The 25,740-nt window shown below is 39.9% G+C and overlaps 1 protein-coding gene across 5 annotated transcripts in view; it reads left to right on the top strand.

Annotated features, from left to right (window-relative positions):
* Positions 1–25,740, top strand: part of ADD3 (adducin 3) — a 176,868-nt gene that overhangs the window by 136,638 nt on the left and 14,490 nt on the right. For all 5 annotated transcript variants that reach the window (XM_062215331.1, XM_062215330.1, XM_062215329.1 and 2 more), the window contains 4 exons: positions 7,458–7,681; positions 20,288–20,426; positions 23,415–23,566; positions 24,472–24,552. In XM_062215331.1, the coding sequence (XP_062071315.1) occupies positions 7,487–7,681; positions 20,288–20,426; positions 23,415–23,566; positions 24,472–24,552 (567 nt within the window). In that variant the 5' untranslated portion in view covers positions 7,458–7,486. Of the gene's footprint in view, positions 1–7,457; positions 7,682–20,287; positions 20,427–23,414; positions 23,567–24,471; positions 24,553–25,740 lie in introns of those variants that run through there.

Genomic DNA, 25,740 nt, shown 5'->3' with positions numbered 1-25,740 from the left:
CAGAAACCCAAGATTTTAGTCCTGAAACTAGCTTAAGGAAAAAACAATTTTAAGAAGTCTAAATAAAGATGGGCATGTGACGTAGAGGCTTAAGTTGCCTCCTGAGATGCTCACATCCCTTATCTGAGTTCAAATCCCTGCCATTCCACTTCAAATCCAGCTTCTTATTTATTCCTACCCTGGGAGGCAGCAGGTGATGATGGCTCAAGTATTTGAGCCTCTACCATACACAAGGGAGACCTAGATGGAGTTCTGGGCTCTTGACCTCAGTCTGGCTCATCCCTGGTTGTTGAGGGCATTGGGGCAATGAAACAGCATATAAAAGATAAAATAAATAAGTAAGTAAAAAAAGTAAGTCTCCTTCTCTACTAGCTTTAGGATCCTATTGGTAATGCTGTTTTTCTTGGTCAGCTTTTTTCTCGTCTCCCAGAAAAGAAGATACTTATTTTAACATTAGTGGGTAACATGGGCTTGGTTTCTTAGTCTTTGTGAAACAGTTGAGCTTCATCACAAGGTACTACTATGAGAAAATCTCTGAGTAAACTCTTAGTGCAGGACAACAGAATACATGAGTTAAGAAATAATGATGACTGATAGCTCTTTAAAGTTTCACTTTGGAAACTCAGTTTTCCAAACACTTGATAGCTACAACCTGCTAAGAAATGTTAAAAAGAAACTGCTTTGCTTGTCTTATAGGTTTATTAATAAGTTTGCATTGCCTACTAAGCAAGCATGGAATTCACCTGTTCTTTTTAAAACTTGTGTGATATTTTATTACAAAGAAAATTTATTATAGTGTTTTAAGTTGCCAGTAGGACTGCTTAAAATTTTAAAACCAAATTTTTAAGCAATATGGGTTCTACATTATATGATAAGTGTGGATACATATTTCCTAACTATGCTCCTTGGCACATTGTCACTCCCTGGGTCTGCGCCTGCCTGAGAGTGAGGAAAGATGTGTCTTCTGGGAAGCGTCTCTCATGGAAGATAGAAACATTTCCATGAACTTAGCCTCTGAAGGATTTGATTCAGCATTCCATTTGTACCTATAGAACAAGGTCTGACATGCAGTTGGATGCTCAGTAAATACCCACTGACTGTGAGTGCTTTGTATGGTAATCCATTTATCAGATTTCAGACTGATTTAAGGATTTCCTCACTTATTTGGTAGGAGCTAATTTATCAGGTTGAGTAAAAATTCTTTGGCTTAATCCATTTAGTAGCATTATCTTCCAGAAAAGCATTTAGTAATGGAGGTCCAGTGCATAACTGTAAACACTTGTCTCATTCATTTTGTTTCTTCATATTTTTTTTTCTGAATTCTTTTTATGTTCAGAGGATCTCATGAAAGCTAAATTTTTTCAAGGCTTGAAATAGCAGTTCAGTTTATGGTAGCTATGTGCAGAATTAAAATAATCACTTGTGCTATCATTGGCTTAGATTCTATATAAAACTCTTGATATTTAGTATCTATGTGTAGAACACCTACATGACAAGCTGCTGTTCCCATTCATTTTTTCTAAATGTTTCTTATAAACTCCCAATTCTTAGTCTAAGAGCACAAAATTTGAAGCTTCTGATATTAAAAAGCATAACTTTTTAAAAGGCTTCCATAGCCTTGGCAACTCATGACTAGAGCCTAGGGAGATTACTGACGCCATAAACAAGAGTGTCAGATTGTTAAGTCAACAACAGGAGTCACTGTAGGATCTGTCCTTATCTCATGTGGGATCTGTCCTTAATGTGTTGTCCAATGTGAAGTAATGCTATAACGAGTACTGAAACAGTATTTTACACTTTGTGTTTCTGTGTGGGTGCAAACTGATGAAATATTTACTTAATATATACTAAATCGATCTTCTGTATATAAAGATAATTGAAAATGAATCTTGATGTGAATGGAATGGGAGAGGGAGCAGGAGATGGGGGGGTGCGAGTGGGAGGGAAATTATGGGAGGGGGGGAGCCATTGTAATCCATAAACTGTACTTTGGAAATTTATATTTACTAAATTAAAAAAAATTCTTCTGAATATTGTTACAGAAGAGATTTACTTTGAATGAATTTTTAGTTTTGTCTCTGGAGGTTAATCGCTATACCCCCTTTATATCATTTGTTTAAAGTTAAGAGTAACATCAACTGACCAGAGAAAGGTCTTTTGTTGAAAAGAAATTTTTCTGGGTTTGTTGCTTTGCTAAAAGAAGTGCTGTGAGGTTTAGAGTATTATAAACATTTTTGTGGGATGTCCAAAAACAAATAGTATTCAAGGAAAAATAAATAAATAAAAGCATAGTTAAATCATGGGCTTTTAGAATTGTAAAAAAGAATATTTTGAGTCATTTTTTGTTTTATTTCCCTTTTTAGGGTCATTTCCTCATTTTGTAGAAGATTCTAAAGGCAGTAGTTTAAATTTTTCTATAGAATATAGGCTAAAATTCTCAAAATTTCTCAATCATTTGTTTTATAATAGGTGAAGTATCTTAAATATCATTACAAAGTAGACTAGGAAACAGAATTTTAGCCTTGAATATTATGACTTAAGCAGTATGATTGTTGGCAGGATATTTAATCCAGTGGACCTTCAGCTTGCCTATCTCTGTCTCATTGTCTAGTTTCAAAGATATAAGATAAAAAGGTTTAAGAGTTTGGCATAAAGTAGGAAATATTGACATAAGAAGTTGTGATTAAAATGGATGGCTAGGTTTATTTTCTTCTTACTCTTCTAAAAATGTGTTCATCGTCAGGAGTTACTTCCAGGGCCCTTTTTCCAGAGCAGAAGCCAAAGCAAAGGTCTTGAATTCCAAGGCAGTCTGCTTAAAGACATCCACAGTTCCCCCAAAAGAGGGAGAAGATCCACTCATCATCCATTCCCCGAAGACAGCCCAGATATCCTCAGAAAAGTTCCCCCAGGAGAAACAGTCTTGACCACTATGCCATCATCAAATGTCCACTGAGTTGGCCACAAAAAAGACAGTAGCGGCCAGCACCACAGCTCAATGGGCTAATCCTCCGCCTGTGGTGCCGGCACACCGGTTCTAGTCCCAGTCAGGGCTCCGGATTCTGTCCCAGTTGCCCCTCTTCCAGGCCAGCTCTCTGCTGTGGCCCGGGAAGTGCAGTGGAGGATGGCCCAAATCCTTGGACCCTGCATCTGCATGGGAGACCAGGAGAAGCACCTGGCTGCTGGCTTCGGATCAGCGTGGTGCGCCGGCCGCAGCGCGCCAGCCGCAGTGGCCATTGGAGGGTGAATCAATGGCAAAGGAAGACCTTTCTTTCTCTCTCTCTCTCACTATCCACTCTGCCTGTCAAAAAAAAAAAAAGACAGTAGCAACATGCTTATGTTGGTTGTGGATGTCAAAGCCAGTAAGCAGGGCCAGTGTTGTGGCATAGGGGATTAAGCACCACCTGTGACACTATCATCCCATATGGGTACCAGGTCAAGTCCTGGCTTCTCCACTTGCGATCCTGCTCCCTACTAATGGCCTGGGTAAAGCAGAAGAGAATGGCCCAAATGCTTGGGCCCTGCCATCCACATGGGAGACCGGAAGAAGCTCCCGGCCTCAGCTTGGCTCAGACCTGGCCCTTGCAGCCATCTGGGGGGTGAACCAGCAGGTGGAAGATTCTCTCTCTCTCTCTCTCCCTCTCTCCCTCTCTCCCTCTCCTCTCTCCCTCTCTCCCTCTCCTCCCTCCCTCTCTCCCTCTCTCTCTCTCTCTCCCCACCCGCCATGTAACCCTTTCAAATAAATATATCAGTCTTTTTTAAAAAGTCAGTAAGCATGAGGGCAAGCAGCTTGTGAAGAAGCTCTTAAGCACTGATGTGACCAATTTCAACACAGATCTGGCCTAATGGAGAGAAGAAGGTGTGTGCATGACTGGCCCTTGACTATGAAGCTTTGCATGTTGCTAACAAAATTAGATTCATCTGAACTGAGTCCAATTAGCTAATTCTAAATATATGGGTTTTTCATCATAAAAGAAAAGTTCAATCTGTAAGCTTCTGCTTACTCATCTTCCACTTGTCAGTTCCTTAAACCATTGCTGGTTTCCACCAACATAGTTCCTTACCTTTCTTTAACTGTCTTTTATATGATTACTTTATAAGCATTAGCAATTCAATTTGACACATTTATTTAACTCTACTCTCCATGCTCAGGCTGAATAGTGCTTTTGTGGTTAAGGAATAGGTTAAATCCAGTGGAAGACCACATTAACAGATTATCATTTTAAAAAATTAAGCCAGTGGCCTATTCTGGCAAACTAAAATAGAGTTGATTTCTTTCTTAAGTGATGTCTGAATTATTGAGTGCCCATTTAGACTGTAGTTGGCCATTAAAAGTTAGCATGAGATTCACTAGTAGATGTGAGTTTTTTGCTTGAATCTTAATTCTTGAAATTGCTATCTGCTAGTAGTAAACAGGTCTAAGCAGTTTGGGTAGGCTTATTATGAATGGCTTCTAAGAAAGTTAGCTTCCAAGGATTGGTTAGACCTCCAAACACCTGATAACAAAAATTTCTTAAGTCGGTGCTATGTTTTTTGATGGGTTGGTAAGCCAAGCTAAAAATAATATGGTAAAAGCTGATTTTTGAAGACTGTTAAGTGACTAGGGTTTTTCTATAAGTCATGTATGTTATAAAAAAAAAAAAGAAAGAAAAAAAAAAAACCTGGCCATTTATTTGGTGAAGAACACACATAATGACCAGACTTCTTTAGTTGAGTGTCTTCTCCCAACTCTTTAACGAATCTGAGTATGGAAGACTCAATTATATAAAAGCTCATTTTTCACATTTCCTTCACAGATAAATTGATTTCTAGTCACAAATCCAGAATTTCTTAAAATAAAAGGGCAATGTGTTTGAAATCATATTTCATGAATTTGTGTAGTATATTTAGGTAACTCAAAGAATGGTGAATATGAGATTTATATTGGCAAGTGGAATAAAACAGTTGTTTTTTTTTTTAATTTTATTTATTTGAAAGAGTTACACATAGAGAGGAGAGGCGGAGAGGGAGTGAGAGAGGGAGAGGAAGAGGGAGGGAGAGAGAGAGAGAGAGAGAGAGGTCTTCCAGCCGCTCGTTCACTCCCCAGTTGGCCGCAACGGCTGGAGCTTAGCTGATCCAAAGCCAGGAGCCAAGAACCAAGAGCCAGGAGCTTCTTCTGGGTCTCCCACATGGGTGCAGGGGCCCAAGGACTTGGGCCTCTTCTACTGCTTTCCCAGGCCATAGCAGAGAGCTGGATCGGAAGTGGAGCAGCCAGGCCTTGAACCAGCATTCATATGGGATGCCTGCACTCAAGGCAGCAGCTTTACCTGCTACTCCACAGCGCCAGCCCCGGAAATAAGTCTTGACTGAAGTTACCTCCCCTTATTGTGAAATGTTTATTCCCACTGGGAAACTAATCAGTGGAATAAATACCTTTGTGTAGTTAGAATGATTTTTCTGTTTCCCATTCATTATTATATAGGTTACATTTCAACTGAATTTTCCAGTACAGCTTAACACCTGTGGAAAAACTTTTTTTCAGCAAAACCATCTTTGTAATTTCTGTTTTTTCTTTTCTTTTTTTCTCCCTTGCTGCATATTCCTTTTTTGTATTTTCTATACCCAGCTTGAAAGAGCAACTAGGTTAAATGATATACTGATACCAATCAGTAGTCTTGCTTTCTCTACATTAAGGCTAATCCCATGTCACTTCTAAAAGTTGGAAGAAGCATTTCTTCAGTTGGCAGGCTGTTATTATCTCCTAGGTCAGTGCTGCTTAAAGGGTGATCTAAGATCCAGGAAGACTGTCTATGACCAGTCTGTGACAAGTAAATAATAAAACAGTAAGTTTTCCTAAGCTTTACTCACAGTTTTATATTGCCATGACATCTTAATACATTATTTTGTGTTTCCCAAAAATATTGGGTGACAGTGGATTGGAAAAAAAGTCTTTCACCATAGATGAATTGAGAAGCACTGAGCTAGATGACTCCATCAACTTGTAGCAGGTTGGTTCTCAGTTGAGGGATGACAAAAGTTAAATGACTGTCCTGCTGAAGTAAATATAATTGGTTAGGTGCTCAGCTCTAGCAAAGCATGAGTGAATTTGCTTCCCTACCAAAAAAAGCAAAGATTATCCTTAGTGTCAGTACTAATCAGAAGTGAATAGGCCAGCGCCGTGGCTCAACAGGCTAATCCTCCGCCTTGCAGCACCGGCACACCAGGTTCTAGTCCCGATCAGGGCCCCGGATTCTGTCCCGGTTGCCCCTCTTCAAGGCCAGCTCTCTGCTATGGCCCGGGAAGTGCAGTGGAGGATGGCCCAAGTTCTTGGGCCCTGCACCCCATGGGAGACCAGGAGAAGCACCTGGCTCCTGCCTTCGGATCAGCGCGGTGCGCTGGCCACAGCGGCCATTGGAGGGTGAACCAATGGCAAAGGAAGACCTCTCTCTCTCTCTCTCTCTCTCTCTCTCTCTCACTATCCACTCTGCCTGTCAAAAATAAAAAAAAAATAAACAATAAAAAAAAGAAGTGAATTATGACTCCATGTGATTTCTAAATACCTTTTTCTTGTTTCTACCTTGAAAATCTACTGAAGTTAAATAGTGTGGCAATTTTAACAAGTCTTGTATTTTCCTTGGGAAATTGTTGAATCATCTGAGAAGCTTAGAGTTTTCTTTCTTTCATACATTTGTAAATTACATCTGCTATACAATATAATGATCATTAACTACAGCAAACATGTGGTCCAATACAAAAAACATGATTTAGAGAGAAAAGAGAACCTCCCCTGACTGACGCTACTTACTTGCCATCTCTAAGTGATATTTCCCTCTGGATGTTTTGTTACTCCCTTTTAAAAGTTCAGTTGGCAGTGATTGAATCATGAGTTTCCATTAGCTCTGAGAACAATAATTTCCAACTTAGCATTATAATCTTAGATACTTTTGCCACAATAAAAATTGCTCTAATATTTCCTTTAGAAGCTTTTTTTTTTTTTTTAAAGTTGTAGTTAGGGCTGAAATTGTGGGGCAATGTGTTAAGCTGCCACCTACAGTGCCGGCATCCCTTATGAGCACGGGTTCAAGTCCTGGCTGCTCTACTTCCAATCCAACTCCCTGCTAATGTGCCTGGGAAGGCAGCTGAAGATGGCTCAACTCATGTTGGAGCCACTCACATGGAACCCCTGGATGGAGTTCTAGGCTCCTGGCTTCAGCCTGGCCCAACCCTGGCCATTACAGCCAGGGAGTGAACTTGGAAAGTGAACCAGTGGATGAAGATCTGTCTCTCTTTCTCTATGTATCTCCCCATTTTCTTCTCTTTCTCTCGGGTAACTCTGCTTTTCAAATAAATAAATATTTATAAAATAAAGTTGGAACTATTATTCTGGAGATAAAGTAAAAAAGTTTTGTTTGGCTCATGTAAAATTTAAATTTAATGGATTTTTCATGCATGTCCTTTTTTCTTTGTGTTTATTAATATAGGTAACAAGGAGAATCCACAGACTTTAAACATGAGTTCAGATGTCAGCCAAGGCGTGATCACTACTCCTCCTCCTCCCAGCGTTCCTCACAAAGAGAGATATTTTGACCGTATCAATGAAAATGACCCAGAGTACATTCGGGAGAGGAACATGTCTCCCGATCTACGACAAGACTTCAATATGATGGAGCAGAGGAAACGCGTTACTCAGATCCTTCAAAGTCCTGTGAGTCAAAATGATTAGAAGGCTATACTTGTCCTTCCTTTTTTGGAAACCTTGATATAATGAGGTCGAAGGTATCTTAAACTGTCCTCATGTTACAGAGGGGTCTTTCAAAGAAGAAACAGGCACCTATTTTATGTATTTGATGTATAGAGCTTTAATAACAAACGAGTATTGTGTTTGGTTATAAATTTTCTTTGTGTGTTTTCTGGGCCTAATGCTTCATTAAAGGAGGACAAAAGATCTTACTGAACTCAAGGACGTCCAATTCAGATTGATATCTGTGAAGAAGATAAAGGAATAACTCAAGTCATAGGAGGAAAGAAATAAGTTAGTTATATCCCGTGTGCATATTTTCCCCTTCTTTTGAGTACCTTTATATTCAGAGTAGCATTGGAAGACTTGAGGTTTTTGAGAAGGTCTGTGATTTGGTAGCCTGCTGTTACATACTGTCAGGCACCCACCAAATTAACTAGATCAACAGTAAATTATAAATTCAACCTGAACTGAAAATGTTGTCTACACAGCCATATCCAGATCCTGTGAATCATTTTCAAGCGATTTATTGGTTAGTTTAAAAAAAAAAAAAAAAAAAAACCCTTAATGGAATTGTACATGTAATGCATAAGTGATGAAAAAATGAGAGAACAACTGTATAATTTTCTATTAAAAAGGAAAAACTGGAAGAAAATATTTTGGATATTTCCAACATAAATGTTACATGTATGAGGAAATAGATAAATTTACTCTGATTAAACATTACACAATGTCTACATGTATCAAAACATCACAGAGTACCCAATAAATGCATATACAATTTTCCAAAAAAGTTTAATGAATAAAGGAGTACAACTTGATTTAAAATGAAAAGTGGGTTTATAACTTTATGCATAATGAAGCCCATAGGCCCTTTAAGTCAGAGTTCTGCACACATAGACACATGTGGCAGAAGGCAGGGTTATATCAGGTTTCCCCTAAAATAAGCACCAAGAAATAAAAGCATCTGATATGGCCATGCTAAGTCATTTTGTTGTGGCCCACAGAGGTTGAGTCCAAAGCTGAAGGGAAATTCCACTCTGAATAATTCCCCATACCAGTGGCCTTGATGAAAGCGTTAAAATACAAGTTATATTAGCAGTGGAAGCTTTGAAGAATTTTAAAAATACAGCACCCAACTTTAAAAAAAAAAAAAACCTTTTACAAATGAAAACGAAATTAACCACAGAAACCATGATGAGGGAGAAAATGTTCAGTGCCCTAATTTATGCAAATCTGAGTTTCTGTGTTTATAATTACATTAACTATTTATAGAGTTTTTAAAAAATTATTATTTGAAAGGCAGAGAGACAAAGATGTCAGCAGAGTTCACATCCTGCTGGTTCACTCCCCAAATGCTCACAGCAACTGGGGCTAGTCAGGCTAAAGGTGGGAATCAGGAACTTTTTTTTTTTTAAGAGATATTTATTTATTTCAGAGGCAGAGTTACAGACAGAAAAAGGGAGAGACATGATGAGAGGTCTTCCATCTACTGGTTCACTCCCCAGGTGGCCAGAACTGGGCCAATCTGAAGCCAGGAGCTTCTTCTGCAGGGGCCCAAGTACTTGGGCCGTCTTCCAGTGCTTTTCCAGGCCATTAGCAGAGAGCTTGATTGGAACTGGAGCAGCTGGGACTTGAACCAGTGTCCATAGGGGATGCTAGCGCCACAGGCGAAGGCTTAACCTATTAAGCCACAGTGCTGGCCCCAGGAAGTCAAGAACTCAATCCAGGTTTCTGCATGTGGTTGATAGAGACCCAGTTGAGCCATCACCGCTGCTTCTCAGAGTCTGCATTTACAGGAAGCTGGAGTCACAAACTAGAGCCAAGTATCAAACCCAGGTACTCTCATATAGAACATGAGTGTCGTAACTGCCAGGACTAAACCCACCCTGTATTACGGATTTAGATAAAAATAAGTTTATTTCCTTCTCTTAAGAAACTCCATGTTTAAGAAGTAACTGGGGCCAGTGTTGTGGTACAAGTTTTGCCACCACCTGTGACACTGGCATCCCATACAGGTGCTGGTTGTGTCCTGGCTGTTCCATTTCAAATCCAGCTCCCTGCTAATGTACCTGGCAAGGAAGTGAGGGATGGCCCTAGTGCTTGGCCCCTGCCACCCACATGGGAAACCCGGGTTGGAGTTCCAGAGGCTCCTGGCTTAGGCCTGGCCAAACCCTATCCTTTGCAGCCATTTGGGGAGTAAACCAGCAGATAGAAGATCTCTCCCTCTCCCAGTTTGCCTCCCTCTCTGACTCTCTCTCCCATTCTCTGTAACTCTGCCTTTCAAGTAAATAAATAAATCTTTAAAGAAAGAAAAAGAACTTATTCACCAAATGATTGTAGTAACAATGTAATAGAAAGAGTGAGATGAAGTTTAGATTTTGTTCAAGGTAGTTAAATATTAAGGTTTTTTTGAAAAGTACCCCAAAAGGGATCATTGAGTTCTAACTAAAGGTTGGGTGAATAAATGGTACTAAACTACCTTTCCATATCAATATGTTTGTGTTTTAGTTTACTCATTAAACTAAAGATGGCATAACTTTGAGTACTTTGTTCTATTTTTTTAAACCTAGGTATTTTCTTTCGTGAGTTAGCTTAAAAGTATCAATTTTACTTTTGCTTTGGAGGGCTTAATGAAATAATAGGAAAGGGCAGATATGTGAATCTTCATTACCCTATTCAGTTTACAAGAATGATCAATTTCTGCACTGGGAGGGATGAAGATGGCTAATATCTTTGCCTAACAAATTTACATATTTGTGAAAGACTTGGAAAAGTTTAAATGTTATCTTCCTGTCATATTTTAGGACAGTGATTTTCACATTTCTCTTTCTTCTTAATTAATTTGTATTTACTTACTTTAGAGACACAGACAGACAGAGATCCTATCTGTTTCACTCCCCAGATGCCCATAGCGTCTGGGACTGAGCTGGACCAAAATCTGGAACTCAGTCCAGGCCTCCCACATGGGTATCAGGGGCCCAGGTACATAAGCCAGTACTACTGCCTCTTGAGGTCCTCTTTAGCAGGAAGCTGGAATCAGCAGCCAGAGTTGGTAATCAAACCCAGGTATTCAGTATGGGAGATGGGCATCTTAACTGCTAGACCAAACGCCTGCCCCTCACATGTCTTTTAATGCAACAGAAACTTTGTACCAAAGGAAGTGATACGTGGTGGCCTATATTATCTATTGCTAAATAACCACTTACCCCACAATTTAGCTGATTAAAACAATAAGCACTTATTATCTCACCTTTTCTTTGGGTTAGAAATTCAGAAACAGCTTAATAACTGGGATGTTCTGGCTCAAGTTCTGACATGAATTTGCAGTCAGAATATCAACTGGGGTTGTTGATCACCTGAAGGCTTAATTGGAGTTAGGATCCACTCCTCAGGTGGATAACACACATGGCTGTTGATAAAAGACCACAGTTCCTTGTCACATGGGCCTTTCACTAAGGTTTCTAGTGTGCGGTTTCCCTGGGCACAGAGAGAGCCACTTGTAATGTTTTTAATGACCTAATTTCAGACTTTACATACCACTGACTTATTAGAAGTCAGTCACTAAATCATTCTGTAGAGAGAGATTGATATCTCCCCTTTTAAAACATTTTTTTCTATTTATTTGAGAGAGAGATTTTTCATCCACTGGTTCACTCTCCAAATGTCCGCAACAGCACATACTGGGCCAGGTGGAAGCCCAGAGCCTGGAACTCTAATTGGGTCTCCAGTATGGGTGGCAGGGATCCAAGTAGCTGGGCCATGACCCGCTGCCTCACAGGGTATGCATTATCAGGAAGCCAGAATGGGAAGTGGAGCCAGGACTTGAATTCCGAATCTCCAATATGGAACACAGGACTCCAGGCGTCATCTGATCAGCTGCACCAAATACCTACCTCAGGCTCCACCTTTTGAGAAGAAAATTATACATTTTCTGGTCTGAGTTTATTTTAAAAGTACCACATTACTCCCATACACAAAATACATTCACCCTCTCCTAACATGCCCTTAAAAGTCTCATCTATTACAACATTAGTTTATATCCAGAATCTCACTATCTCGAGTTTGTCTACATGCAAATAATCCTCCTCAGAGTATCATTTCTTAAATCCAGCTCCTCAAATATTGTTTCACTCAATGTACTGTGAACTGAAGGGACAAGTTTTCTGTCCCAAATTCCCCGTTGTGGGACAGGCAAAATATAAATGTTACGGGCATTCCTATTTGCAAACAGAAAATTGGAGGATTCAAAGGAGTGAATGATCCAAAGCAATTGTGAAATCTGGCCTAATGTTTGGAAGTTCCTTAATGATTACTCAGTCCTACTGCTTGAGTATGTCTTCATGGCTCTTGACTCTACGTTCTTCATTCCAAGGTCTAAATCACTTTTCCTTTTCCCTGAAAGGTAGCTTGGGCTTCTCTGTGTTTTGGATGCTTCTTTTTGGGGTCCAAAGGCCACTTTAAATTTATTTATTATTACTTAATTATGGCAGAGAGAGAGGCAGTGACCTTCCATTTGCTAGTTCACATCCAAAATGCCCACAATAGCCAAAGCTGGTACAGGCCAAAGCCAGCCTGGAACTCATTGTGGGTCTTCCACCTGGGTGGAAGACTGGTCATTTGCTACTTGCCAGGTTGTACATTAGCAGGAAGTTTGAAAAAGACGGAACCAGAATCCGAGCCCAGGCACTCTGATACAGGCTGTGGATGTCCCAAGCAGCATTTTAACCACTGTGCCAAACTTCTTCCCCACCTCTCCTAGGCCTCTTTACCCTCGGTACTGTGTGTGTTCCTTTTAGTTCAAGCTTGCAGTGTTTCTGCTACTAAAATTCTTTTAATATTTTTGTGGGTCTCTTGTGAGACAAAGTGAAACCTTGTTTCTAACTCTGTTCGGTATTATCTACAACCTGTTAAGGTCAGAATCAAAGATATTATTAATTCCTGTTTCTAGATCAAAATTTACAAGTTTTCTATTTAAAATTCTCAGTTCATTTGAAAAGAAAAGGAGATCAGGAGAGAAACTAATAAAAAGAAAACAATAGTTTTTTGTTAAGCTCTTACTGTGTACCAGTTACCAATTATATATTATGAAAATTGTTAATCCTCAAAGCATCTCAAAGAAATATTAATTCTCTAATTTACACGTGAATCAACTGAAATTTAGAAATATTAAATAACCTACTGTAGGTTTTATAGCTTAGTTAAATGGTGAGGTCAGAATTTAAAGCACACTCAATCTATAAATAGTTCTACTAGTTATAGCATCCAATAACAAAAAATTCCATGTATATATTTTTTACTTTATTCATCTTCAAATTCTGTTGCTCAAGTTAATTCAGCCCAACTCAAGAACGGTTTCTAATCACAAGACATTTTGTTGCAAATGTAAATTGGCTGTCAAAAATAGTTCCTTATGCCTTGATTTAAGAAAACAAGAAAGTTTTTTTTTTTTTTTTAAGATTTATTTATGGGGCCAGTGCTGTGGCATAGCAGGTAAAGCCACCACCTGCAGTGCCAGCATCCCATATGAGTGCCAGTTCAAGTCCTGGCTGCTCTACTTCCAATCTAGCTCTCTGTTATGGCCTGGGAAAGCAGTACAAGATGGCCCAAGTCCTTGGGCCCCTGCACCCACGTGAGAGACCCAGAAGATGCTCCTGGCTCCTGGCTCCTGGCTTCAGATTCATGCAGCTCCGGCTTTGCGACCGGTTGGGGAGTGAACCAGTGGATGGAAGTCCTCTACCCCTCACCACCTCTCCTCTCTCTGTAACTCTCCCTTTCAAATAAATAAATCAGTCTTTTTAAAAAAGGTTGATTTATTTATTTTAAAGGCCGAGTTACAAAAACAGAGAGAGACACACATACAGAGAGAGAGAGAGAGAGGGACAGAGAGACAGGGAGACATACATCTTCCATCTGCTGGTTCACTCCCCGAATGACTGCAACAGCAGGAGCTAGACTAGGCCAAAACCAGGAGCTTCTTCCAGGTCTCCCACATGTGTATGGGCCCAAGGATTTGAGCCATTCTCTGCTGCTTTTCAGACACATTAGCAGGGAGCTAGATTCGAAGTGGAGCAGCCACGACAGGATCCGGAGCCCATATGGGATGCCGATGTCACAAGCAATGGCTTAACCCACTGCACCACAGTGCCATCCATGAGAATTTTTCTTTTTCTGACCTCCAAGTATTACTTCTTTCTAGAAATTTCAGGCTTTTGTCATATTTAGGTTTTATAAAAAATTATTTGTCTACATATCAAATGCTGGTGAGTAAACTAGTTTAGCATGGTATTTTGTTAATACAATGGAGAATCCAAAGTTCTCTTTGACCAAAGTGCTCCTCATATGTAATGTCAATGGCAACCTAGATTGGTTTACCTTTTCTCGAAATCATGTGTCCAGAACAAGCTGTTGAAATTAAATGATGCTTCATCAAAGTTAGAGAATCACGTAAGTTGAAAAACCAGTACATTGACCATAGTAGATAATATCAAGTAAATTCTGAATGCATGGGTAGGCTTTTGAGTCGTTAAACACTTGAATGTTATCCAACAAGCTTCTACTGAACTTGATTGCTTAATGGAGCAATTGGTGGGTTCCTGTGAAGCCTTAGCATCATAGAAAGCAATTTAAATGAGTTGACTTAGGTGTGCAATGTTACTTGAAAAGTTGGACAGTTAAGAGTATAGTAGTGCTGGGGTGGCTTAGTGGGTAAAGCCACCACCTGCAGTGCCAGCATCCCATATGGTCTCTAGTTCAAATTCTGGTTGCTCCTCTTCTGATCCAGCTCTCTGCTATGGCCTGGGAAAGCAGTAAAAAATGGCCCAAGTCCTTGAACTCCTGCACCGCATGGGAGACCCAGAAGAAGCTGCTGGCTCCTGGCTTCAGATCAGCCCAGCTCCAGCCGTTGCAGCCAGTTAGGGAGTGAACAAGCAGATGGAAGACCTCTCTCTCTCTCTCTGCCTCTCCTTCTTTCTCTGTGTAACTCTGACTTTCAAATAAATAAATAAATCTTTAAAAAAAGAAAATATGAGAAGCTGCAAAACTGTATACATTTTAAGATATGATAATTTGGGCCTAAATGTTAACAGGGTACCTTAAGTAAAATAATTGGTCAGAATCACCATGATATATTTGGTCATTTTGAAAGTTTAAGATACAAGTATTCTTGGGGCTGGCATTGTGGCATAGTAGGTTAAGCTGCCACTGTGATGCCAGCATCCCACATGGGCCATTTGTCTTGGCTGTTTGTGTCTCGGCTGCTCCACTTTCAATCCAGCTCCCTGTTAATATGCCTGGGAAAGCAGCAGAAAATGGCCCAAGTGCTTGGGCCTCTGCACCCATGTGGGAAACCTGAAAGAAGCTCCTGGCTTTGGCTTGGCCCAGCTGCAGCCATTGAGACCATTTGGGGAGTGAAATAGTTCTTTCTCTCTCTCTGTCCCTCTCTCTTTAACTCAGCCCTTCAAATAAATATATAAATATTTTTTAAAAATACAAATATTCTTTATTTGTTAACATTTTTATTGTCAGCTTCAAAAAAAGCTAGCATTCTAATCTAATTTAGCTTCATATTAAGACTCAGATACAGGAGAAAGATTATGCAGAAGAAAATTTGGTTTATTTGTTTTTTCTCCTTTCAACAGGGCCAGTGATAATCTATTTCCAAATGAATACATTTCTTAATGGAGAATTTCTAAGTAAGTTTGTTACTCCTAATCCCTCTTCACGAGAGATCTAGTAACATAATTGTAGGGTACCTTGGGAGCTGCAAGTCTGTAATCGTGTTTTTGTGTTTTATGGGATTTTTTTGTCTTTTTTGCCACTATTTTCTTTCCTAGTAATTATTACTAGGCAGAACATCCAGATGTGAATATTTCATGTCTCTGATATTTATCAGTATTCTGTTTCTTTAGTTTTCTAGGTTAGATGTTACTGATAAATCAGCTTATGCAAATTGTTTACTGATTTTTAAATTTAATTTTTAAAAAAGATTAATTTATTTTGGAAGTCAGAGTTACAGAGTGGAGGTGGGAGAGATTTTTGATTCTGTGGTTCACTCTCCAAATGGCCACAACAGCCAGCACTGGACCAGGTCAAAGCCAAGAGCTTGGTTAGGATCTTCCACATGGGTGGCAGGAGCCCAAGCACTTAGGCCTTCCTCTGCTGCTTTCCCAGGCAATTAGAGGGAAGCTGAATGGGAAGTAGAGCAACTGGCACTCAAACCCATATGGGATGCTGGCATCACAAGTGGTAGTTGCAAGTACTATGCCACAATGCTAGCCCCTAATGATTTATTTTTAGCATTAACTAAAATAATTGTATCAGGTCCATTTCTTCTATCAACTTGGTATTTTCTGTGATTTAAAAAAAGTGTTCCATCTGTTGCACTTTGACTTGAAAGTTCTGATCTGTGTTACAAACCTTAAGCTGATATTCCAAGTGTATTCTACTTTTGGTTTATGATGTACATGAATATGTGTATACTAAAGTATACTCTTGGCTACATGAATCACAGGTCTCTCAATCTAAGTTTTTAAAAGTTTTTGTCTGTACTTCATGAACTCAGTTTATAGCCTCACTCCTGTAACATTGATAAGGTACATATAAAATAAAAGAGTACAAAGTTCAGATAAGGCTTTTAAGACACCCTCTCCGGCTGGCGCCACGGCTCACTTGGCTAATCCTCCACCTGCGGCGCTGACACCCCAGGTTCTAGTCCCGGCCAGGGTGCTGGATTCTGTCCCCGTTGCTCCTCTTCCAGTCCAGCTCTCTGCTATGGCCCAGGAAGGCAGTGGAGAATGGGCCAAGTACTTGGGCGCCTGCACCCACGTGGAAGACCAGGAGGAAGCAACTGGCTCCTGACTTTGTTTGGATCGGCGCAGCTTGCCGGCTGTGGCGGTCATTTGGGGGGGTGAACCAACAGAAAAGGAAGACCTTTCTCTCTCTCTCACTGTTTAACTCTGCCTGTCCAAAAAAAAAAAAAAAAAAGGCACCCTCTCCATAGCAAGCATTTTTTCACCTAATAATTTCATACCATACTTTCTGGATGCTTGATGAGGGAGCTGTCCAAAATATAATGCTGTGAGAACAAGCTAAGTTTTTAAATAGGGTTTTGTTTGAGTCCAAGAATTAAATGACTTTTTAAAAAAATTATAACGCTTAATAGGTAAATTTCTTATTTTAAGAACATTTCTCCCAATAGATGATGGACAGGGATAATTACACATGAGGAATTTCTCATTCAGTGATAGATTAATGGACTATCTTGTAGCCAGTAACCTAAGAAATAGATCTTTACAATCATTAAATCAGTCAAGATTGAGGTTCAGCTCTTTATATTTAGGAAAATGAGAGGAAACATACTATTTTATTAATTAGGCAAGAAAAAAACTAAAAACATTGAAATTCACAACCATCATATATTATAGTGCAGTAGAGTAGGAAAAATAATCACAGTCGTCGATATTTGAAGTGTAGTATAGGGAAATAAGTGGGGTACAGAAGAGAAGAAACATGAAGATCCCTCTTTCCTGGGGAACAAGAAGGGACTAAAGGGTAAAGGAGGTATTTAAGATGAGTTAAGCGAAGGATAAGAATTCATTAGGGCTGGCGCCGCGGCTCAATAAGCTAATCCTCCACCTTGCGGCACCGGCACAACGGGTTCTAGTCCCGGTCAGGACGCCGAATTCTGTCCCGGTTGCCCCTCTTCCAGGCCAGCTCTCTGCTGTGGCCAGGGAGTGCAGTGGAGGATGGCCCAAGTGCTTGGGCCCTGCACCCCATGGGAGACCAGGAGAAGCACCTGGCTCCTGCCTTTGGATCAGCGCGGTGCGCCGGCTGCAGTACACCGGCCGCAGTACACCGGCCGCGGCGGCCATTAGAGGGTGAACCAACGGCAAAAGGAAGACCTTCCTCTGTCTCTCTCTCTCTCTCTCTCTCATTGTCCACTCTGCCTGGCAAAAAAATTAAAATTAAAAAATTTAAAAAAAGAATTCATTAGGAAGAACAACAGTGGGAGCCACTATTTCCCTTAGGTGAAATGGAGTGAGCAATGACAAAGCAGTACAAGTTGTTACCAGAGATTGCTGGTGAACCTGGTAAGCCAGAGCAGTTATGAGGCAGTAACTGTGTGTGGGGGCAGGGAGGGAGGGAGCCAAAAGATTACAGAGTAGCAGATAATGAAGGTCCAGGAGTACCACACTATTTTGACCTAAGTTCAATGTTTGTTTGTTTGTTTTTCTTTTAAAATTCAAGACTTGTTAAATATACATCAGTAATACAATTAAAAATATTTGAAAAAATATAATTCCATTGACATCAGTTCATTAAATAATTTAAGCCAGATGACCTATCCTAAAAAATATTCTCTACAAAGACATATTATATTTATCAGAAAAATCCATTAATATCCAAGACCCTATGAATACAAAATGGTTGTAAGTTGTACGTAAGACAGATGGATGCTTTAATACCAATGAGTAACATGAGTATTTTTCACCATGTTTAAGCCTGAAAAGAAATCTTCCAGATATCCTCATTTATTTTTATATCAACTATAGCATGTTCCTGGACACATGGCAATGGGCCAAGAACTCACAATTCAACTATGGTCACAGTTGTTTGTTTTGTTTTTTGTTTTTTACTCATTAACCTGCCTTATTAGCAGATAATGTAGCATCTTCCTTTTGAAATTTCTGCTTTTCCAGGAATTATCCCAAGAACTTTACTGGTTTATGCAGTCCAAAAGGATTCATCAGTGGCCTCCATATTCATGATATGGTGTCTGTACTTGTATCTGTGCTTGTATGTGTGAGACAGAAACTCTAAAGTCTATTCAGCCCACCACTGCCTCTGCACTTCCCTACCACATGAAGTGATGAAAACCAGTTTTCACACTGTCTAACAGGAGCTACAGGTTCATTGTTGACCCAGATGATATGTAAGAGAGGATGACCCTCTTCCTGTGTCAGGCTCAGTTAGAATTTTCCATGATGCCCCATGGTTGAGCTCATAAAATTGCAGCTGTTAGAACCCATTTCCTAGGGCCAGTGCTGTGTTGCAGTGGGTTAAAGCCTCGGCCTGCAGTGCTGGCATCCCATATGGGTGCTGGTTGGGAATTGTATTACTTCCGACCCAGCTCTCTGCTAATGCACCTGGGAAAGCAGTGGAGGGTGGCCCAAATCCTTGGGCCCCTGCACTCACGTGGGGGACTCAGAAGAAGCTCCTAGCTCCTGGCTTTGAATCAGCTCAGCTCCAGCTATTGCAGCCATCTGGGGAATAAACCAGTGGATAGAAGACTTCTCTCTCTCTGTCTCTACCTCCCTCTGTAACTCTGTCTTTCAAATAAATAAAAATGAAATAAATCTTTTTTTAAAGCCATCTCTTTCTTTTTTTTTAAGTTTTATTTAAGGTATACAAATTTCATGTATTTCATATATACAAATTTAGGAACAAAGTGTTAGTTTCCACCCTTCCCTCCCACTTGCCCATGCTCCCACCCTTCCTCCTTCTCCTGTTCCCAGTCTTAATTTTTACAAAGATCTATTTTCAGTTTGTAAAGAGTTCGACAAATAGTATGGAAAAAAAACAAAAACAACACTGCTCCTCAACAGTAGACACAAGGGCTATAAATGATTATTGAATCTCAGAATGCCAATTTCACTCCAATACATTACATTTTAGGTACTCTATTAGTTACTACAGATCAGGGAAACATGGTATCTGTCTTGGGGACTGGATTATTCCACTAACTATAATGGTTTCCAGTTGGCTTCCATTTTGTTGCAAAAGACAGAATTTCTTTTTTTTTTTAAACTGCTAAGTAGTATTCAATAGTGTGTATATACCGTAATTTCTTTATCCATTCTTCAGTTGATACTGGGTTGAGACTGTTAAGCAAGGAGTGATTCTCTTTTTAAAGTAGTTCACATGTGATGCTCAAATGGCATATTAATGACGGAGTTGTTTTATCTGTACCTGTCAAATGTGGATATTGTAATATCTCGTTTGCTTTGAGATAACTATACTTATGATTTTTTTCTCCCCTAAAAGCAAGCTTCTTGCTGCTGCTTCTGGTGCTTTTATTATTTTGTGTTTTATATTTGCTTTTAATAGTGGACTGAGGCTGGCACTGTGGCGCAGTGGGCTAAAGCCCTGGTCTGCAGTGCTGGCATCCCATATAGGCGCTGGTTTGTGTCCCAGCTGCTCCACTTCCAATCTAGCTCTCTGCTATAGCCTGGGAAAGAAGTGGAAAATGGCCCAAGTCCTTCAGCCCCTGTACCTGTGTGGGAGACCTGGAAGAAACTCCTGGCTTTGGATCAGCACCGCTCTGTCCGTTGCAGCCATTTGGAGAGTGAACCAGCAGATGGAATACCTCACTCTATCTCTACCTCTCTCTGTAACTCTGTCTTTCAAATAAATAAAATGAATCTTTAAAAAATAAAATAAAATAAATAGTGGACATAAAAACTATGCAAATGAAGGGTATGGGAAAGAATGATTATATCAGGGTGAGTGACATTTGGGTATTCTGTTCCAAATGAGGTGGATATGCTCAGTGGTTATTTTTGTGTATTACAGGCCTTTCGGGAAGATCTGGAATGCCTTATTCAAGAACAGATGAAGAAAGGCCACAACCCAACTGGATTACTGGCATTACAGCAGATTGCAGATTACATCATGACCAATTCTCTCTCTGGCTTTTCTTCACCTCCTCTCAGTATGTCAGTTCTGGAGAATTTTTAAAGTTATAGTTCTGTCTTGCTTTGGAACATTGTGTCTCTTTAGAAACATATTATGCTCAAATTGAATCCTTAAGTTTATAACATTTAATACTTAGAGTAATACATTATTAGAATTTCTTACTTTTTCTTTTCAACCAGGCATTCCCTAGATTTTGTGATGATTACAAAGAAGTGTAAGATGTGGTCCCCACCCTAGTTAAATGTGTATATGTTAGTTGACAAGACATACTGGGGATGCATAAAATACTAGGGAGAAATTACAAAGCAGCTCATAAAACACTGTCTAATGTCCTTTTAGAAGTCATCCTGCTTTGAGCTCTGATATGGAACTGATTATTAGCTGTGATAGAAGATTTTATTGAAGAAGAGGAAAGGCCTGAACTAACCAGGCTTTAAAGGGTAGAACAATTACAACTGGTATAAGAGGAAGAGTTAGACATTTTATTCATTCTCTTTAATGATAGCACCAGTTTGTGAGCTGAACACTGTGAGGATACCAAGAATCCTAAGTTCTTAAGTTCCAGTACTTCACATATCTCAGTATTTTATATCTCAGTTGTGAGATATATATAGAAATCACTGCAAGGCAGGTGCACAAGAGTGCCAAAGAAAACTGACCAGGACTACTTGTGGTCAGACTGAAGGGGTAAGGTAAGGGACTTGTCCTCTGTTTTTTCTTGTTTTTAAGATTTATTTTATTTATTTGAAAAGCAGAGTTACAGAGAGGCACACAGAGAGAGGTCTTCCATCCACTGGTTAACTCCCCAGATGACTGCAATGGCCAGAGCTGAGCTGATCCGAAGCCAGGAGCCAGGCGCTTCTTCCAGATCTCCCACATAGGTGTAGAGACCCAAGCAGTTGGGCCATCTTCCACTGCTTTCCCAGGCCATAGCAGAGAGCTGGGATGCTGGGACTTTAACCCTCTGTACCACAGCCCTGGACCCATTCAATTTTTCATTTCTTTCTTTTGTTGTCCCTTCTTCCCTCATTCTCTACTTTTATTTATTTATTTATTTGTTAGAGATTTATAATTAGGATTTCAGTGAATTCAGGTGTTTTCCAAATAGAGGAATAGCATAAGAGGAGACATGAATGTGCAGGTATACAAGGTGAGGGTGTGTTTGAGAGCCTCCAGGTGGATCATTATATTACCATATTAGTTAAGAATCTTGTAGGAACCCGGGGTGAGAAGCTGGGTCTGAATGAAGAGAGCCGTCACTATTAGACAGAGGAGAGCTTATCAGTATGGGTAGTGAAAAAAACTTTGTGAAGAAGGTGTTGATAAGTCCACTCCCCAGATGGCCACAACGGCCGGAGCTGCGTCGATCCAAAGCCAGGAGCCTCTTTCGGGTCTCTGGTGTGGGTGCAGGGGCCCAAGGACTGGGGCCATCTTCCACTGCTTTCCCAGGACACAGCAGAGAGCTGGATTGGAAGAGGAGCAGCCAGGACTAGAACCGGCGCCCATACAGGATACTGGCGCCGCAGGCAGAGAATTAACCCACTGTGCCATAGCACCAGTCCTGAGGATGAATTTCAAAATCAAAGTTTTTTTTAACTTGGGAGAAGACATTTTACCAGAAGAAAAATTCAAAGAGTGAGCTCCTTTGGTTCACTTGTACTGTACTGCTGAGCACCTGTTACAGGACAAGCACCCTTTTAGAGTCAAGGATACAGTGATAAGACAGAAAAGATTCCTTTTGTCATGGAGATAAAAATAAATAAAATGATCATTTGGTATGCTATACCAAGATTTACAATATGATGATGTGATAGTGACCAGGTGGCTACTTCAGATTAGGTGATCAGAGAAAACTTCTGAGAAGATGACATTTAAACTGAAATCTGAATGGAAGTGGACCGTATGAAGACATTGAGAAGGCATTTCAGATCAAGGTAACAAGTGCCAGATACAAGTACCAGCTAAAAAAAAAGGCGAGAATGAGTTTTGTTTCTTCAGGAAACAAAAATAAAGGTAATAGGTAGGCTAGGACATTGGTTAGAATACCTGAATCCCAACATCAGGTGCGTTGTTCCATTCCCAGCTCAGCTTCCTGACTTCAGCTTCCTGCTGTTGCAGACCATGCAGAGCAGCTGTGACAGCCCAAGTAATTGGGTTCCTGCCTCCCTGTGGGAGACCTGGATTGAGTTCCCAGCTTCAGCCTCAGCCATTGTAGTCATTTGGAGATTTAGCTACCAGATTCCTACTTGTTTGCTCAAAAACCAAGTTTCAGACCACTGTTTCTTTATTTTTTTTTTATTTTATTTTTTTTTTATTTTATTTTTTTTTTATTTTTGACAGGCAGAGTGGACAGTGAGAGAGAGACAGAGAGAAAGGTCTTCCTTTTGCCGTTGGTTCACCCTCCAATGGCCGCCGCGGTAGATTATTTATCTGAGAGGCAGCAAAAAAGCCATTGTGGCTTTCAAAGGTCAGGAAGCAGAAATTGACCAGTTTGCCTGGGGTGTCTTAAAATGTGTTTTGAAAAGTGAGAATTGGAGGCCGGCGCTATGGAAGAAAGAAAGAAAGAGAGAGAGAGAGAGAGAGAGAGAGAGAGAGGGAGGGAGGGAGGGAGGGAGGAAGGAAGGAAGGAAGGAAGGAAGGAAGGAAGGAAGGAAGGAAGGAAGGAAGGAAGGAAGGAAGGAAGGAAGGAAGGAAGGAAGGAAAGAAGGGGAAAGGGATAGAATAGGAGACAAGTTAAAGACTGACTGTAAAACTTTGTCAGAAATTGTACTATTTTATATGGTTTATGGATTGTGAAAAGGTTCTTTTTAAAAATGTCTTTGAATTAGTTCACAGCATTCCTTTTTTTTTTTTAAGATTTATTTGAAAGGCAAAGCTACAGACAGGGAGGGGGAAACAGAGGCTGGGACTTTCCCAGATGCAACACAGGCTACTTCCTGGCAACAAGTTTCCAGATAGGAGATTGCTTGACCTGAATTTCTCTCTACGTTTTTTTCTTTTTTAGGTCTTGGCATGGTCACACCTATCAATGATCTTCCTGGTGCAGATACATCCTCCTATGTGAAGGGAGAGAAACTGACTCGTTGTAAACTTGCCAGCCTGTATAGACTTGCAGATTTGTTTGGATGGGCACACCTGGCAAATACCTATATTTCTGTGAGTTGTTTCGCTTTAAATTCCTTTTTAACAATTCCATCTGGTCTCTTCTCATCTTTATTTGGAAGTCCAGTTTTCCTATTTCATCCTCTGAATTTAGCATGCTAGATCATAATCCAACACTAAATTATCTCCAAGAGAGGCTATAATTCTCTCAACTTTGTTTTCATTTTATTAACTCTTTTGGTCCTTTAATTCAGAAGAGTTGTAGAATCTCCAGAAAGAAACTCTTATGACAGAATTGTCCCTCTATGTGTTAATTGTATCTGAACATCTGTAGAATTAAGCATCAGGGGCAAGGAAAATAGGGCCAGGAAAGTTTCGTCTCTCATTTCTGTTTTTTAAATATATTTTCCAATTCACATCATCTTGTTTTCATTTTGCCATGCTTGGAAGAAAGATGATATTTGACAGCAAAAAGTATTAAAATATCCTGTGTTGGAAATGGCATAATTGATGGTGTAGTCTTCCTCTCTCCCTGGCCATTCCTCAGTTTCACCTTCCATCTCTACTTTTAATTCCTTTTTAGGAAGAGATTCTATTCTCTTTTCATTGCCCATTTTTCTTTAATTTTAATGTCGTAAACTAAGGTTATAATCATTACTACATTGGGCTATTGCAATAATGATGGCATTTGATTTTCATGAGTGTGCTGACTACGCCACCTTAGTACCTCAGAGTAACACTTTGGATAAGTCCAGTAAATGAGAAACTAAGGTCACAATTCATTAGCAAGTACTTGAGGGCTGAGGGAGAATTTCATGTTGCAGATCTTTCACTTTCCTTATTGGTTTTTTTCCCCAGATCTCTTACAACTTTTCATGGAAAATAAATACTTAGTTATTTTTATACTACAAAATATGAATACTTCATGGTAACTCCCCATTGTTTTTTCTTTTTTTCAGGTAAGAATAAGTAAGGAACAAGACCACATTATAATAATTCCCAGAGGCCTATCTTTTTCTGAAGCCACAGCCTCCAATTTGGTATAAGTTTCATTCTTAATGTTATTTTTTCTGAGCTTCTTTGTGGTTTTTAATTTTTTTTAACAGTTTTTAACTTTTAGCACAGACATGGAAAGGTATAGATGAAGAAATATTTACTATTGAGCAGTGAAGTGTTTGGGAAATTATGTGATTTTTTTTTAATATTTTAGGATAGGATTCACAAAAATCAGGATTGTTAAAGATTGTTAAATGAATTGATCTTTGAGTTAATCTATTATTTTGAAGGGAATTTTTCTAATTTTTTCCTACCCTGTACACTCTGAAATTTGGGTTTTTCTTTTTAGGAAAAAAAAATTTTTTTGCTGCTAGATTTACATCTGCTAAAATTGGTGTTAACATAAGATCTGACCTTCTGACATTTTGTTTTTTCCACAATTGTACTCTTTTTTTTTTTTTAAGATCCATTTTAATTTTTTGAAAGGCAAAGTGACAAAGAGGAAGAGATGAGAGAGAAAGAGGTCTTCTATCCACTGGTTTACTCCCCAAATGGCTGAAACTTCCAGGACTGGGTCAGACCGAAACAAAGAGCCAGGAGCCTTTTCCAGGTCTCTGACGTGGGTGCAGGGGCCCAAGAACTTGGGCCAGCCTCTGCTGCTTTCCCAGGCACATTAGCAGGGAGCTGGATCAAAATTGGAGTGGCCAGGACTCAAACCAGCACCCATATAGGCTTATACTCCTAACCACTGTCATCAGCTTTAGAACAGCAGGTACTGGGTACTGCAGTGTTAGCAAATGGAAATTTTCTTCTAGACTTGTCCAAACTTCCAGTGAGTAAGTTACTTGGTTTCTTGAAAATTGTCCTTTTTGCTAAATATTAAGTTTTGTTGAAGACTATCTTTTTATTTTATTTATTATTTTTTAAAAAATTTATTTATTTTCTTCAAAAGGCAGAGTTAACAGAGAGGGGAAGAGACAGAGACCAAGAGATCTTCCATCCCTTGGTCCACTCCCCAAATGGCCATGGTGGCCAGAGCTGGAGCTTCTTCCAGGAGCCCAGAGCTTCTTACTGGTCTCCCACATGGGTGCAGAGGCCCAAGCCCTTGGGCTGCTTTCCCAGGCCATTATCCAGGAGTTGGATCGGAGGTGGAGCAGCCAGCACTCAAACTGGCTTTCATAAGGGGACACTGGCGCCTCAGGAGGAGGCTTAACCTACGGTATCACAACACC

The sequence above is a fragment of the Lepus europaeus genome, chromosome 17, assembly GCF_033115175.1.
Source record: "Lepus europaeus isolate LE1 chromosome 17, mLepTim1.pri, whole genome shotgun sequence".
Lineage (NCBI taxonomy): Eukaryota > Metazoa > Chordata > Mammalia > Lagomorpha > Leporidae > Lepus > Lepus europaeus.
The sequence above is the reverse complement of the archived record's forward strand: the minus strand, read 5'-3'. Positions and strand labels throughout refer to the sequence as shown.